Source organism: Heterodontus francisci, chromosome 3 (assembly GCF_036365525.1).
Source record: "Heterodontus francisci isolate sHetFra1 chromosome 3, sHetFra1.hap1, whole genome shotgun sequence".
Classification (NCBI taxonomy): Eukaryota; Metazoa; Chordata; class Chondrichthyes; order Heterodontiformes; family Heterodontidae; genus Heterodontus; species Heterodontus francisci.
Genome location: NC_090373.1, coordinates 97,018,813 through 97,036,552, shown reverse-complemented (window position 1 = coordinate 97,036,552; position 17,740 = coordinate 97,018,813). Strand labels below are relative to the sequence as shown.

The following is a 17,740-nucleotide window of genomic DNA, read 5'->3' as shown; positions in this document are numbered from 1 at the left end:
TCAATGCATATCCACTGGGAGGGACTGTGTGTAAATAGCAGCACAATAGAAAAATATAGAAGTTTTAAATCATATTTAACTACCTACAGGAGAACAGGAGAAGGAGCTGATTGGTGAGTAAGGGTATGCAATTCTACATTCTACTAGCAACTAGTTTTAAAGTAAGGTTAAGATATGGCAGGGCAGCTCAGCTGAGTGGAATGTGCCTCTTGTGGTATGTGGGAAATTGTGGATGCTTCAAGTGGCCTTGAGGAACACGTGTGCAGTAAGTGTCAACAGTTGCATGAACTTGAGCTCTGGGTTTCGGAACTTGAGTGGTGGCTGGAGTCACTGTGATGCATCCACGAGGCTGAGTGCTATGTGGCTAGCACATTTAGGGAGGTGGTTACACCGCTGGTTAGCAACGTGCCGGCAGAGAGGGAATGGGTGACCACCAAAAGGTCTAGGAGGACCAGGCAGGTGGTGCTGGAGTCTGATGAAGGGTCACTGACCTGAAACGTTAACTCTGCTTCTCTCTCCACAGATGCTGCCAGACCTGCTGAGTATTTCCAGCACTTCTTGTTTTTATTTCAGATTTCCAGCATCTGCAGTATTTTGCTTTTATTTTAGTGCTGGAGTCCTCTTAGTCTATCTCACTCACAAACCGGTTTTCCATTTTGGATGCAGGTGATGGCGATGGTTCCTCAGAGGCGTGTAGCAACAGCCAAGTTTGGGGCCCCACGGGTGGCTCTGCTGCACGTGCGGGAAGGAAGAGGAGTGGAAGAGAAATAGTGGGAGGGTATTTAATAGTTAGGTGAACAGAAAAGCGTTTCTGCGGCCGTAGACATGACACCATGCTGCTTTCCTGGTGCCAAGGTCAAGGATGTCACAGAGAGGCTGCAGGATATACTTAAGGGGGAGAGTGAATAGCCAGAGGTCATGGTTCATATTGGTATCAATGGCGTATCTAGAAAAAGGGATGAGGTCCTGAAAGCAGATTTTTAGGGAGCTAGGTATGACATTAAAAATCAGGACCTTAGAGGTAGTAATCTACTGATTACTCCCAGTGCCACATGCTAGTGAGCATAGAATTAGGAGGTTAGAGCTAATAATGTGTGGCTGGAATGCTGGTGCAGGAGGGAGAGTTTTAGGTTCCTGGGTCTTGGGACTGGTTCTGGGGGAGGTGGGACCCGTACAAGCAGGATGGTTTGCACCTCAGTAGACCACCAAACAGTTACAGGGAGATAGAAGAGCAGATATGTAGGCAAACCTCAAGTGCAAAAACAAAAGGGCAGTAATAGGGGATTTTAACTCCCCCAATATTAACTGGATACAGATGTGGTGCTGGAAAATTGGAGGTCTGCTAATGTTGTACCTTTGTTTAAAAAGGGAACGAGGGATAGACCGAATAATTACAATCCAATCAGTCTAACGTCAGTTGTGCGCAAATTATTGGAATCAGTTCTGAGAGACAAGATAGACCGTCACTTGCAAAGGCACAGATTAATCAAGGATAGTCAGCATGGATTTGTTAAGGGAAGGTCATGCCTGACTAACTTGTTTGAATTTTTTAAAGAAGTAACTAGGAGAATTGATAATGCAGTTGATGTGGTCTACATGGATTTTAGCAAGACTTTTGACAAGGTCCCACATGACAGACTGGTTTCAAAAAAGCCCATGGGATACAGGGGAATGTAACAAACTGGCTACAAAATTGGCTCAGTTACAGGAAACATAGGATAATTGACGACGGTTGTTTTGTGACTGGAGGGTAGCGTCCAGTGAGTTTCCGTAGGGCTTAGTACTGGGACCCCTGCTTTTTGTGGTATATGTTAACTATCTGGATTCAAATGTAGGGGGAATGATCAAGAACTTTGCAGACGCCACAAAAATTGGTCGCGTGGGTTGATAGTGAGGAAGATAGCTGCAGACAACAGGAAGATATCAATGGACTGGTCAGGTGGGCAGATAAGTGGCAAATGGAACTTGAGAGAAGTGTGATGTGTTGCATTTGGGAGGCCAAACAAGGCAAAGGAATACACAATAAATGGGAAAATACTGAGAGGTAGAGTAAGTGTGGGACCTTGGAGTGCATATCCACAGATCCCTGAAGGTCATAGGACAGGTCGATAAGGTGATTAAGAAGGCATATGGCATCCTTTACTTTATTAGCCGCAACATAGAATGTAAGAGCAGGGAGGGTATGCTGGAATTGTATAGCTCATTGGTTAGGCCACAACTTGAGTACTGTGTGCAGTTCTGCTCACCTCATTATAGAAAGGATAAAATTGCACTACAGAGGGTAAAGAGGAGATTTACGAGGATGTTGCTAGGACTGGATAATTGCAGCTATGAGGAAAGATTGGGTAGGCTGGGGTTGTTCTCCTCAGAACAGAGAAGGCTGAGGGGAGATTTGATTGAGATGTACAAAATTTTGAGGGGCCTGGATAGAGTGGATGTGAAGGACCGAAATACCTCAGCAGAGATTTCAGTGACTGGGGGGCATAGATTTAAAGTGATTGATAGAAGGATTAGAGGGGAGATGAGGAAAAATGTTTTCACCCAGAGGGTGGTGGGTGTCTGGAACTCACTGCCTGAAAGGGTGGTAGAGGCAGAAACCCTCGTCTCATTTAAAAGGTGCCTGGATGTACACCTGAAGTGCCGCAATCTGCAGGGCTACGGACCAAATGCTGGAAAATGGGATTCGACTGGATGGCTCGTTTTTCTTTTCGGCCGGTGCAGACAAGATGGGCCAGGCGGCCTCTTGCTGTGCCATAAATTTTCTATGATTCTATTACTGGGTAATGTTTATGTTTAGTTTATGTTTAGAGATACAGCACTGAAACAGGCCCTTCGGCCCACCGAGTCTGTGCCGACCATCAGCCACCCATATATACTAATCCTACACTAATCCCATATTCCTACCACATCCTCACCTGTCCCTATATTTCCCTACCACCTACCTATACTAGGGGCAATTTACAATGGCCAATTTACCTACCAACCGGAGCACCCGGAGGAAACCCACGCAGACACAGGGAGAACTTGCAAACTCCACACAGGCAGTACCCAGAATTGAACCCGGGTCACTGGAGCTGTGAGGCTGCAGTGCTAACCACTGCGCCACTGTGCCGCAAGGATTTGTGTGACTGGTTGCCTCATTATGTATGGTGGTTATACAGGATAGGCCAAATAGATGGAGGAGTGGAAAATACAGCTGGGGTAGGGCTGTCTGGGGGTTCCCCAGACTGGGGAAATTCCTCACTGGAAATTGTCAAAATTCTACAGTTAATGCTGTGACTGAACCTACCTCGCAAAGTTGTGCAGAATCTCGCAAGAGTGAAAAAAACACCAGTGGGACCACAAACATTATTATGATCATACCATTTCTTGTCTGCCATCTGCATCAAGTGGTTTTCGTCATTGTGGCAATATCCTGTTTGTTGAGAACTGCATGGTGATAAGTTGGATTCGGATAATAGTAGAGAAACCGTGCACTTTGACAAATGCTGTCAATGAACCCATCGAGATAGTGTGTTCTAAGGCTACACTTCCAACAAGTGCCCAATTTGACATATGCGATATGGGGAGCAGACAGGAAAGTGGAATTGAGGTAGATTATCGGCCATGATCGTATTGAATAGCAGAGGATGCTTTGGGGCCTTTCCTGTTGCGTATGTTTTTACGCTTCATGTCCTATGCAGTCATAAGCATTTTGACTGGCCTTATGTTGAGAAGAGGTTTTCTGTCACTCTAGTAGCAGGCTGCATCAAATATGTCAGTTGCTGATGTGTACACAATTCAAGAATTATTTGTTGAATTTTATTCTCGAGTAGTACCAGAGGAGATCAATGAGTAAATAAAATCAAAATAATTTGATTAAAAAAATTCCAAGAGCAAGTGGCTACAAAGCCAGTTAGATTGTGGAAGAATGGCTTCATGTGTTGTATGATGATTGGGCTATTACTTTCAAAATATTTGGTGTAATGCAGTTACAACTGTTTTGACCTATATATGTTCACTAATTTCATGCAAATTTGTGTACTTTTACAGCAATTAACTCCAACCAATAATGCAGAGGCTGTGAAAAATGAACCAGAAAATAAACATAAAGGTATTTTTCAGAAACCCTTGTAGCACATACTAGTTACAAGCAGATTCCTACTAATGTATTTTTAGATTCCAGTGCTTCTTCATGCCAGTTGTAGGTGGATCGCTCAAATGTTTGACAAATTCATCAGAAATATCAGTAGGTAGTGGGAAATTGGTGTAACTAAAGAAGACAAATAGTATTATGCTAAAAATGTTTAGTTCAATATAATACAGGCAACAGTAATCATCGGTTGGATATTTGAAGTGTTTCTGTGAGATGGACCAAAAACGTTACTTCTGCTTTTAACAACAGTGTAGTTCTGCTGCCCTCTGGAGGAAGTGACCAATTGCACAGTGCGCCTCTTCGGATAAGATCTAGTTATAGAGCATATGTTCAAAAGCTACAGTAAATCAAAGTAGCAATATGAAATTGAAGATCGGATACCAACAGTTTAGTCACAGTGCAATTAACCAGATTCAGATATGGCACAAGAATGTTCAATACTTCCTCCAAAGGGTTGATCTGAAAATAGTTTCCAGTCCTGAAGGTATAGATACTTTGAGAGCCAAATGAGATGTTTTTCTGGCTCGTCTACTGGTGTTATCATATCCAAACAGCAAGCAATAAACCTTGTGCAGGCTTGAAAAAAAATCCAAGTCAGACCCTGATAAGTTGGGCTCCATGTGTCTATGATGTGTTGTAGTGTTAAATAGTGAATGTACAATCTTAGCAACATTCAATCACTACTTGACCTGTTGTTTTGCAGTATGCAAAAGAGTGCAATAATTATGGTTTATATGTTCCTAATTAGTTTGCTGTGGTTGATGAGTAATCTGTTCAGTCTTTTGATTGGAATTACTGCTATTAGCATTGAATATTTTTCAAGGTCGTGCTGAGCTGCCATATTGAACCATGCAGTCCACGTATGTTGTAGGTACACCCAGAGTACTGTTAGGAAGGAAGTTCCAGGATTTTGACCCAGCAACAATGAAGAAATGGCAATATAATCGCAAGTCAGAATGGTGTGTGGCTTGGAGGGCAACATTTCAGGTGGTGGCGTTCCCAAACATCTGCTCTCCTTGTTCTTCTTGGTGGTCGAGATCACGTGTTTGGAAGGTGCTGGCAAATAAGGTTTAGCGAATTATTGCAGTGCACCTTGTAGATCGTACACTCTGCTGCCACTGTGTGCCGGTGTTGGAGGGAGTAAACGTTTAAGGTAGCTGATCAAGCAGGCAGCTTTTTGTTGTGGGACGAGCTTAAGAAGGAACTACCTTAAGAACGGACCACCTTAAGAAGCTTCAAGTGAAGATCACCAGAGGAAGTGATGCTGTGTTGCAGGCAGTTGTGGATAGATCCTGGCAGAGTGAGAGGTTTTTAGATCTAGCTCGTGCAGTAACTATTTGAAGATATACGTTCCAGTTCAGTTATAATAGAACACACATTTTATTAGGATATTACTTGTAGTCCTGTGAGTCTTACAACAGGTCACAGACCAAAGGGAGAAGTAATATTACACTTTGTCCTGGATGGTGTTGAGCCTCTTGAGTGTTGGTGCTGCACTCATCCAGGCATGTGGTGAGTATTCCATCACGGTCCTGACTTGTGCCTTGTAGATGGTGGATAGGCTTTGAAAAGTCAGGAGGAGAATTAGTCGCAGCTCACCTCCCAGCCTCTGATGTGCTGTTGTAGCCACAATATTTCTATGGTTCGTCCGGTTATGTTTTTGATCAATTTTAACCCTCAGGATGTTGTAGGTGGGGTATTCAGTGATGTTAATGCTGCTGAATCTCAAGAGAAGATGGTTAGATTCTCTTTCGTTCGAGATGGTCTTTGCCCTGGCACTTGTGTGGAGCGAATGTTACTTGCCACTTATCAGCCCAAGCCTGAATGTTGTCCAGGTCATGCTGAATGTGGATGTGCACTGCTTCAGTCATAAATGGTACTTAACACTGCAATCATTAGTGAACACCCCACTTCTGGTCTTAAGTTGGCGGAAACCTAAATGATGATCAGGAGTAGGCAGATTGGGCGGTAATTGGCCGGGTTGGATTTTTCCTGCTTTTTGTGTACAGGACATAACTGGGCAATTTTCCACATTGCCAGGTAGATGCCAGTGTTGTAGCTGTGCTGGAACATCTTGGCACAGGTCTTCAGTACTATTGCCAGAATGTTGTTAGGGCCCATAGCCTTTGCAGTATTCCGTGCCTTCAGCCTTTTCTTGATATCACGTGGAGTGAGTCAAGTTGGCTGAAGACTGGCATACTGGGGACCTCTGGAGGAGCCGAGATGGATCATCCACTCGACACTTCTGGCTGAAGCTGGATGCAAATGCTTCAGTCTTGTGTTTTGCACTGATGTGCTGGGCTCCTCCATCATTGAGGATAGGGATATTTGTGGAGCTGCCATCTCCTGTCAGTTGTTTAATTGTCCACCACCATTCACGACTGGATGTGGCAGGACTGCAGAGCTTAGATCTGATCCATTGGTTGTGGGGTCGCTTAGCCCTGTCTATTGCAGACTGCTTCTGCTGTTTGGCATGTCAGTAGTCCTGTGTTGTAGCTTCACCAGGCTAACACCTCATTTTAAGGTATGCTTGATGCTGCTCCTGACATGTCCTCCTGCACTCTTCTTTGAAATAGGGTTGGTCCTCAGGCTTGATGGTAATGGTAGAGTGGGGGATATACCGGGACATGAGGTTACATATTGTGGTTGAATACAATTCTGCTGCTGATGATGGCCCACAGCGCCTCATGGATGCCCAGTTTTGAGTTGCTAGACCTTTTTGAAATCTATCCCATTTAGCACGCTGGTAGTGCTACACAACACGATGGTGGGTACCTTCAATGTGAAGGAGGGACTTTGTCTCCACAAGGACTGTGCGGTGGTTACTCCTACCAATACTGTCATCAACCGAAGCATCTGCGAGAGGTAGATTGGTGAGGGCGAGGTCAAGTAGGTTTTTCTCTCTTGTTGGTTCCCTCATCACCTGCCACACTTAATTACTTAGCTTTAGACTGTGATTATTTTGGTGCAAACTATACCACAATAGTGTACTGAACCTTAACTGCAGGTCCATCAACTCATTTACAGTTGTTGCACCATAGAATCTGCAGCATGGAGAGTGGCAATGCAGCAGACTTCAAATGCCCTGTAATTGTGAAAAGGTTATCTGACAGTAAATATTTATTTTCCAAACTATACAGCAAGATTGTATAATGGAACAAAGAAATGTGAAGTAACTTATTCAAGAACTTTGCTTCGCAATTATCCTGAATAGGTAAATACATCGCCAATATCCCTTTTCAATCCGAGGGCTAAATATGTCTTTTCTTTGTTATGCTTTTATTAAATGAATACACATGAGTTAGTTGAGCTACTTAATTATTGTTTCTTATTCATTAAGCTTTAAGCATACACATTTATTTGCATAAAACTCTGATCTTATGCAGTTCATTTTCATTTTAGTTAAGGAATATTGCAAAGCAGTTTTTACATATGAAGCAACCAACTCTGATGAACTTAGTATTAAGGAAGGAGACCATATTCTGCTGATAAATAAGGTAAGCTTTCCCTAGGATGAAAAAGCTATCTGTTTCTTATCATCTCTTACAGAGTTTTTCATCACTTGAGGGTTAACAATATACATGCCAATAGTTGTCTTATCCTTAATGAACAGTACTACACATCAGCCTTTCTTTGGATAATTGCTTCATCAGAGACACTTCCCTCACATAGGCATCAAATTAATGTTCAGGTTCACCAGGAAAGACTGAGCTTCTTCATAAATTGAATAACATCTATGCTATTGCATCTTCTGAAATATTCTTCTATACCACTTGATAGCTGATTAATGTACATCAAAATAATTTGTCTTGGAGACCATGTTTCTTTACTGACTTCTAAATAGTAATTTTTTTGTGGAGACCTTTGGCTAGAATATCAGTTTGTTCGTATCTGAAAGGTAATCTGTAGAAAAGAACACATTTTTAAATTACTATCTGTGAAACTGGTCTGGTATCAAAAGTTGGCTTTAAATTCACTTGAAAATTGTTTTTAGATTTTTGGCTTCTGTAAACTGACATTTAAGGTTAATACCAGTTGATCCTGTAACAGTAGTTTTTTGCTTTTAATAAAAGTTCAATAACAGTACAACTTGGCATATGCTATTGTTTTAGTCTCACTAAAAATTGAAGATTCTTTATTTTTCACTGCTTTCTAGGATACAGGAGATAGGGGATGGTGGAAAGGAGAACTAAATGGCAAGCAAGGGGTCTTCCCAGACAACTTTGTGGTCGTGGTTTCGGAAACTGAAAGAGAGGTAGGTTTTGTTAAGGATTAGAAAAGTTCAGGCATAACCTCCTGACTTCTTATTGTTTTTTTATCATAAAATGGAGCTAAATTTGCCTCACTAGGCTTTTCATTTTCTCTGATGGCGTTGCTTAGTATATTTTGATTCTTATTTAAACTGCCTCAATCATATCTTTCATCTATTTTGTGGGTTCACTTTTCCACCCCTAGTGACATTGAGTTATAGTGCACTTTGAGCTTCAGAGCCTTCTAAAAGTAGCATTTCCTGATTTTTTTGTGGTGAGAAAAGAGGAAGAATTGCTAACTCCATTGGAAATTTAGAGAGAAAAGTAGTGAATAATATGAAGAATTTGGAGGCACATTGAGTCAGGAGAAGTTACATTGCGGGAGATCGTGGGGATTTTGTGAGGAAGGGAGTGATTGGAGCAAGGTGGAGGAAGCAGAAGGATAAGTATGAAGAAATTAGTCTGGTATTGAAAGTAAGCTTGAATTTCACTTTGTGCAGGGTTATGGGGAAAAGGCAAGAGAATGGAACTGAGGGCGTTGCTCTTTTGAGAGCCGGTGCTGACACGATGGGGCGAATGGCCTCCTACAGCGCTGTAATGATTCTGTGAAAAGGATATCCCTGTTCTAATACTGGCTAAATTTTAGGGACTCATCTCTTGTACGTCCAAAGCTGCCGCTAGATGGTGCTGAAAAAGAAATTTTTGAATCTTGAGCTTTTAATTGGAAAACAAAAATTAGGTCATGCCTCACAAGCCTTATTGAATTCTTTGAGGATGTGACAAAACGCATTGATGAAGGAAGAGCAGTGGATGTGGTGTATATGGATTTTAGCAAGGCGTTTGATAAGGTAGGCTCATTCAGAAAGTAAGGAAGCATGGGATACAGGGAAATTTGGCTGTCTGGATACAGAATTGGCTGGCCCATAGAAGGTGGTAGTAGATGGAAAGTATTCAGCCTGGAGCTCGGTGACCAGTGGTGTTCCGCAGGGATCTGTTCTGGGACCTCTGCTCTTTGTGATTTTTATAAATGACTTGGATGAGGAAGTGGAAGGCTGTGTTAGTAAGTTTGCCGATGACACAAAGGTTGCTGGAGTTGTGGATGGTGTGGAGGGTTGTTGTAGGTTGCAACGGGACATTGACAGGATGCAGAGCTGGGCTGAGAAGTGGCAGATGGAGTTCAAACTGGAAAAGTGTGAAGTGATTCATTTTGGAAGGTCGAATTTGAATGCAGAATACAGGCTTAAAGACAGGATTCTTGGCAGTGTGGAGGAACAGAGGGATCTTGGTGTCCACGTCCATAGATCCCTCAAAGTTGCCACCCAAGTTGATAGGGTTGTTAAGAAGGCGTATGGGGTGTTGGCTTTCATTAACAGGGGGATTGTATTTATGAGCCGCAAGGTTATGCTGCAGCTCTATAAAGCCCTGGTTAGACCACACTTGGAATATTGTGTTCAGTTCTGGTCGCCTCATTATAGGAAGGATGTGGAAGCTTTAGAGGGTGCAGAGGATATTTACCAGGATGCTGCCTGGACTGGAGGGCATGTCTTATGAAGAAAGATTGAGGGAGCTGGGGCTTTTCTCATTGGAGCGAAGAAGGATGAGAGGTGACTTGATAGAGGGGTACAAGATGATGAGAGGCATAGATAGAGTGGATAGCCAGAGACTTTTTCCCAGGGCGGAAAGGGCTATCACCAGGGGGCATAATTTTAAGGTGATTGGAGGAAGGTTTAGGGGAGATGTCAGAGGTAGGTTCTTTACACAGAGAGTGGTGGGTGCGTGGAATGCACTGCCAGCGGTGGTAGTAGAAGCAGATACAATAGGGACATTTAAGCGACTCTTGGATAGGTACATGGATGATAGTAGAATGAAGGGTATGTAGGTAGTTTGATCTTAGAGTAGGTTAATGGGTCAGCACAACATCGTGGGCCGAAGGGCCTGTACTGTTCTATGTTCTAGAATGTGGTGCTGTTAACGTGAACATGTAAAAGCTGTTTGCATACTGTTCAGGCAAGTGTTCAGCAAACATGTTAACACTCCGTTCTGGGGTAAGTGGGAGAGCAAAAGTTCTGGAGAAAGGGAATAGTTGCCTCCAATATTTTTCTAGTTGTTTTGTGTCACTTGTTTGATTATTTGATTGCTTTAGGACCATTTATTTAGAAGTTTATCTTTGCTCTGAAGGTTTTTTAAAACTTTTTTTAAAAAAAAGAAAACAACCTATTTCTGACCTCCCCCATTCCTAAGGCTTACTGCAGATTAGTAATGTTGTTGTTCCTTTTCAAATTGTTTTTAAAAAGGATTATTATACCCATTTCCTGCATAAAATTACCTTAGCTTAATTAACACTGCAGTAAAATCTAAAACTTTTTTTTAAATACAGGTTATTGCTGCTCCCAAAACTTCTGCAAAATTACCTCCAAAACCAGAGCTTGACGATGTAAGTCACCTGTAAGGAGAAACAAATTCTCTGCTGTATTGTAGGATGTTTCTATATGAATGTAGTATATTGGTCTTTTTAAAGGGGCTAACTATTGCAGGACTTCAAAGCCTTAAACACAACTCTACTCTCAAGTAAGTATTAAAATTATTTTTTGCAAGTGTTGGATATACCGATCTCAGGAGAAAATGGGGGGCGGGGGCATTGGGTGATTTCCCCCCCTCCAAGTAAACAGGAAAGAAGGATCTGTATTGGATTTTATTGCAGTACTGGATAAATTGACTGGAGCATTAGAGGATTATTCAGTGCTGGCCAATGGTCTCTTGTACTGGTATCTAAAAATTACACACCGTTCTTGTCAATGATTTACATGCAAAAATATATAATGTCTGTCTAAAACGTTTAAACAAAAAAAAAAAGTTCTGATCAAAGTACCCTGTAATTTTTTTTGGAGTGTCCCCAGGCAATTTGTTTGAGTGTGTGGCGCCTTGAAATTTGTTTTGCGTAACTGCGCTCGTGCGGTTATTTAAAGGGGCCAACTTGTGCACTACAAAATGCAAAGCAAGAAAACAAAAGGAAAAGTTAAGAAAATTAAATCAAACAGTGCATTTAAAAAAATTTTCCTTTAATGCTTCTAAATTCCAAGGCAAAAGATAGTTTATATGTAGAATGCTATTTTGGGCTCTTCAATTAACATGATAGCATATTTTGGTCTGTAGAATAGTGGTATAAATATTTTGCACAGAGTGAACATTTTCACCAGTAGTTTTTTTTTTTTGGCAAACATTAAACGAAGGAAAACTGCCTTAAGTAAAATGCGTATCGTTAGTAGCTTTTCTTAAGTTTCTCCTCATTTCTCTCACAACACTGAACCACCTCTATCACCAGTAACATATATCAAGCACCAGTTAACGATTTCATCAAAATATTGTGGTTTATTTTCCAGAGTCCCCAACACTAGGGTATTTATTTCCTATATAGACACAATGACATAGTAAATACAGAAGGTTTGCATTTTGATTGACCATAGCAACATCGATATTGGAGCAGGAGTAGACCATAGGGCTTGTTGAGCCTGCTCATTTCCGATCTTTGGTTTCAACTCCACTTCCCTGCAAGCTCCCCATATCCTTGATTATCTGAGACACCAAAAGTCTTGTCTCTCTCAGCCTTCAAATATTCAACAAATGAACTTCCACAACCCTCTGGGGGAGAAAATTCCAAAGATTCACAACCCTCTGAGTGCAGATATTGCTCCTCATCTCAGTTCAAAATGACCAGCCTTTTATCCTGAGTCTGTGCCCACATGTTCTTGATTCCCCAGCCAGGGGAAACAACCTGTGTGTTTCCCCTGTCAAGCCCCTTCATATTCTTATATGTTTCAATGAGATCAACTCTCATTCTTATAAAATCCAGAGGATATAGACCCAATTTACTCAGCCTGTCATCATAGGAACCAATCTAGTGAGCCTTCGCTGTACTACCTCCAATGCAAGTATATCCTTCCTTAAATATGGAGACAAAAACTATACACAGTACTTCAGGTGTGGTCTCACCAAAGCCTAATTGTAGCAAGTCCTCTTTAATCAAGTACTCCAATTCCCTTGCAATAAAGGCCAACATCCCATTTGCCTTCCTAATTGCTTGCTGTACCTGCATGCTAACTTTGTGTTCCTTGTACAAGCACACCCAAGTCTGTCTGAACATCAACATTTAGAAGTTTCGCGCCTTTTAAAAAAATATTCTGCTTTTCTATTCTTGGGATCAAAGTGAATAACTTCACAATTCCTCACATTATATTCCATCTGTCACCTTGTTGCCCACTCAATTAACCTGTCTGTATCTTTTGCAGCCTCTTTATGTCCTCCTCTCAGCTTACATTCCCATCTCACTTTGTCATCAGCAAACTTAGTTACAATACTCTCTGTCTCTTCACCAAAGTCATTCTCTAGATTGCGAATAGCTGAGTTCCCCGGCACTGATCTTTGTGGTGCTGCACTGGTTAAAAGCCTGCCAACTTGAAAATGTCCCATTTATCTCTACTGTTTGTTAACCTGTCCATTAACCAATCATCTTTCCATGCTAATATATTACCCCCAATTCCATGATGTTTTATCTTGCTTATCAACCTTTTGGGTGGCACCTTATTAAATGCCTTTTGGAAATCCAAGTATACTACATTTACTGGTTCCCCTTTATCTGACTAGTTACATTCTCAAGAAAATCTAATAAATTTGTCTAACACCATTTCCCTTTCATTTCCCCTTATTGACTCTGTCTGATCATACTATGACTTTCTAAGTGCCTTTAGGCTTCCTTAATAATAGATTCCAGCATTTTTCTAACGACTGATGTCAGGCTAACTGGCCTGTAGGTCCCTGTTTTTCTCTCCCTCCTTTCCTAAACAGCAGTGTTAAATTTGCTGTCTTCCATTCCACTGGGACCATTCTCAAATCTAGGGAATTTTGGAAAATCATAACCAGTGCATCCACTAGCTCTGCAGCTGCCTCTTTTAAAACCCTTGAATGTAGACCATCAGGTCTTGGGGATTTGTCTGATTTTAGTCCCTTGAGTTTCTCCAGTATTTTTCTCTGCTGATATTAATTTCTTTAATTACCTCACTCTTATAAGCCCTGAGGTTATCCTTTATTTTGGGTAGATAACTTGTGTCTTCTACTTTGAAGATGGATACAAAATATTTGTTCAATGTCTCTGTCCAATAATATGCCTCAGTTCCAATAATAATTTCTCCTGTCTCGGCCTCTAAGGGGCCAACTTTAGCTACTCTCCTTTTTATATACTTGTAAAACCCCCGACAATCTTTTTATATTCCTGACTAGTTTACTGTCTTATTTTATTTTTTCCCTTATTAACTTTTTGGTGGCCCTTTGCTGATTTCTGGAACACTCCTAATCCTCATGCTTACTACTAACGTTTGCAAAAATTATAAGCCTCTTCTTTTAATCTAATACTGCCCTTAACTTCCTTAGTAAGCCACAGATGGATCTTCCTTGCTGAGTTCTTGTTTTAATGGAATGTACTTTTGTTGAACATTTTGAATTGTTTCTTTAAATGTTTCCCACTATTTATTGACTGCCATACCTTTTAATCTACTTAGCCAACTCTTCCCTCGTACCTAAGTAATTGGCTTTGTTTAAAATTCATGTTTGGGACTGGAGTATGCTGCTTACAAACTTAATATGGAATTCAATTGTATTATGATCACTTTTTTCTCTTCAGATCTTTTACTGTGAGGTTACAAATCAGCCCTGCCTCATTGCACAATACTAGATCTAAAATACCTTTATCCCTAGTTTGTTCTACCATGTATTGTTCCCAAAAAACTGTCATGAAAGCATTCTGCAAACTTGTCTTCCAGACCACCTTTGCCAATTTGATTGATCCAGTCCAGGTGAAGATTAAAGTCCCCCACAATTATCACATTGCCTTTGTTACAAGCTTCAATAATTTCTTGCTTATTGCTTTGTCCACTGGCGTAGCTACTGTTAGGGGGGCTCTAAATGACTCCCACCAGTGTTTTCTGACACTTGCTATTCCTAATCTCCACCCATACTGATTCCAGTTCCTGATCTTCTGAGCCAATACTACTATCCTTATATCATCCTTTACTAGCACGCTGCTCCTTCTGCTTTTCCATTCTATTTGTCTCTTCGAAAGGTTGGAATATTTATTTTTCAACCTTGGTCATCTTGTAACCATGTCTCTCTGTAATGGCGGATTGGATCTAAACCGTTTTATCTCTATTTGTGTCTCTAGTTTATCTATCTTATTGCAGATGCTTCGCGCATTCAGATAAAGACCCTTTATTTTTCTTTTTGCTACTATTCTTTGCTTGGACCTTATTCGCTGATTCACTATTACTGTTAAGCTCTGTCCTTTCCGATTCCCACTCTGCTTGGCTTTACCCACATTGCTACACTGTTATATTTTCCTGACTTGTCTGTTTGGATTTCTAAATCTACCTTCACCTGAACCATCCCCTGTTAGGTTAACGCCCTATCCATGGTCTTAGTTATATGATTCGCCAGGGCACTGGTCCCAGCCCAACTTAAGTGAAGCCCATCCCAAAGGAACAGCTCCCTCTTTCCCCATTACTGATGCCAGTGCCCAATGTATCAAAACACCTTCTTCCCACATAATTCTTTGAGCTACGTGTTTAATTATTTAATCTGCCTGATTCTATGCCAATTTGCGCATGGTCCATGTAATCCAGAGATGATTATCTTGAGGTTCTGTGTTTAAATTTGGACCCAAACTCCTCAAACACTCTCAGCAGAATATCATTCCTAGTTCTACCAAAATTATTGGTTCTTACATGGACCACAATAACTGGATCCTCCCCCTGCCACTCAATGTTTGTTTCCAGCTAATAGGAGATGTCCTTCACCCTGGCATGGGGCAGATAACACAACTTTCAGAGCTCTTAGTTGTGGCTGCAGAGAACAGTATCTATCCCCCAACTGTATTGTCCCCTATCACCACCACATTCATTTTCACTCCCCCCACTTGAATGGTGTCCTGCACCATGGTGCCATGGTCAGTTTGCTCATCCACACGGGAGCAAGCGCCTCGTACATGTTGGTCAAAGTCAAGGGCTGAGTTTCCTTCATCACTACCTGCTGGGTCTTTATACCTGCCTGGCTCGCCATGTCATGCTCAGCCCTGCCATGTCTAACTGTATATAGTTATTTGGTTAGTTGGTTGTTAATTTAATTAGCTAAAGTAATAGCACATTGCAGTCTCTTAGCTTGGAGACAAAAGAGGAACACTCATGAACTACTGGAGGTAAAACAAAAAGCAGCACCTCCTTTCCTCCCCTCCCCTCCCCTGCACCGAATTCCCACTTGCGTCAAATTCCTGACTTAGCACCCTGTGCACAAAGCACTCGGTTCCCCGATCACTCTGGCTCCCCACTCCCCATTGCTAGCAGTATGTTTTGTTGGACAGAAGTGGATTGTGGATAATTTTAATGTTGTGATTGGCAGCAAAAGTTCAGAGTTCTGATTGAGGGAACATCAGGAGTACTTCCTTTTGCACAGGGATCATTAACAATTGCAATGCTTATCAGAAAAAGTGGTTGTTAGCAAGTTATTAAAGCATTTTAGAAACGAGATAATTAAGAGGGAAGAAAGAACAAACCAATAGTGCCTTACTGCATCCTCAGGACATTCAAAAATGATTTACAACCGATGAATGTCTGCGAAGTTGGTCACTATTCTTATGTGGGAAAACGCAGAAGCCGATGTTTGCACAGCAATGCCCCACAAAGAGCAAATGATTTAATGATTGGATAATCTATTACCAGAAAGATGATTAGATTGGTATTTTGGAAGGATGGCATCATGTGGACTTGTGGGCCTTCTCCATCTGAGCCTATCTTTCACACTCAGAATCCCATGGCTCTGTGTCTTCATCACCTACACAATATGACTACCAGTGCTACAATTCTCTTCTCTATTGCTGTCTACTTTGTGTTTCATGCACACAATTGAGTAAGTTTGAAGCCAAGTACCAAGTTAGATTGGTCTAGAACATGTTTCATTTAACTTGCTTATGAAAGGCACAGCTCCAAATGTACTTTGAAGTCCAACATTAAAGAAAAATTAGGGAGATTAATTTCAAAACTGAAAATATGTTGCAGTAAACTGATAATACAAGATTCATAATTGTCAGTTGGGGACAGAAATATTCCCTCCTAGTATTTGCCATCAGAGTATAACTGAAAATGGATTGATAATAAGCCCTTTTATTATTACCTCCCTGCTTTTGCATTCTGTTCCTCTAGAAATGAACCCCAGCTATTTACAGTCTTTATGACACTATCAATATATATTGCTGCTTTGTGATTTATGTATCTGTGAACTCAGCTCTTTTCGCTCTTTTACCTTATTTAGTTTCTTATCCTCCAAGAAATAAATGGCTTTCTTATTCCTCCTACCAATTGAACCATCTCGCACTTGCGATATTGAATTTTAGTTGCTATTTATCTGTCAATCCACAGCCTATTTCTGTCTTCCTGTATACTAGTGCAGCCATCCACACTATTAGCTATACCCTCAATTTGCTATCAGCTGAAAATTTTGACACCATATCTCAAATTCCAGAATCTAAATAATTTCTGTATATTGTGAACAACAGTGTTCACAGCATGTTTCTCTGTGTAGCACCACTTACTACTTTCTGCAAGTTTGGAAGGCTTTCTACCCTCTTCTGTTCTGTAGCCATCTTTCAATTCATTCTGCTACCTGGCTGCTGACTCCACACACCCTGACCTTGATAGGCAAATCTTTTCAAGTTTGGCAATACAGGAAATGGCAAACCTGTATTTAGGCTTGTGTTTTACCACCATTGTAGGTGTAAGATCTGGAATTTGCTTTAATTTAATTTTAAGACTTGGGTTAATTACAGTTACAGACCAAGTTGGGAGAGCTGATCTCAAAGGGATTTTCGGTTCAGACTAGCTACAAACTATGCTGGGTACGAATGTGTTTTCACAGGCTTCACAGAATTCATTAAGTTTATCACAATGAGTACAAAAATGTGATACTTAACAAAAGGCACTGGTACGCAGTCGCATTCACAGTGGAGCCCCTATCCTCAATCACCGGTTGATTGTATCGCTCGTTTCTTGATTGAAGTCTATCTTCTTTCTTCCCTCCTTCTCGGTGATGTGCACCTCGTGTCTTACAGATCCTTATTTTATACGCTCTTCCTAGCTTGGCTCTGTGCCATATTAGGTAAAACTCCTTTTCTGACTATCTGGTTGGTCAGTAATCTCCTAACTGCCCTGCCGTATTTCCTTGATTCTATGAGCTCCTTCACAAAGCCTAAGACAGAAGGTCATACCTTGATCTGGTGCTGCCCTGGTGTGGCTATTCATTAACACTGAACACTTAATGG

General features: G+C 41.2%; 1 protein-coding gene across 4 annotated transcripts in view; it reads left to right on the top strand.

Moving 5' to 3' along the window:
- opn5 (opsin 5) overlaps positions 1-17,740 on the top strand; it is a 473,827-nt gene that overhangs the window by 165,107 nt on the left and 290,980 nt on the right. For all 4 annotated transcript variants that reach the window (XM_068024828.1, XM_068024818.1, XM_068024848.1 and 1 more), the window contains 4 exons: positions 4,033-4,093; positions 7,538-7,632; positions 8,292-8,390; positions 10,763-10,819. In XM_068024828.1, the coding sequence (XP_067880929.1) occupies positions 4,033-4,093; positions 7,538-7,632; positions 8,292-8,390; positions 10,763-10,819 (312 nt within the window). The remainder of the gene's footprint in view (positions 1-4,032; positions 4,094-7,537; positions 7,633-8,291; positions 8,391-10,762; positions 10,820-17,740) is intronic.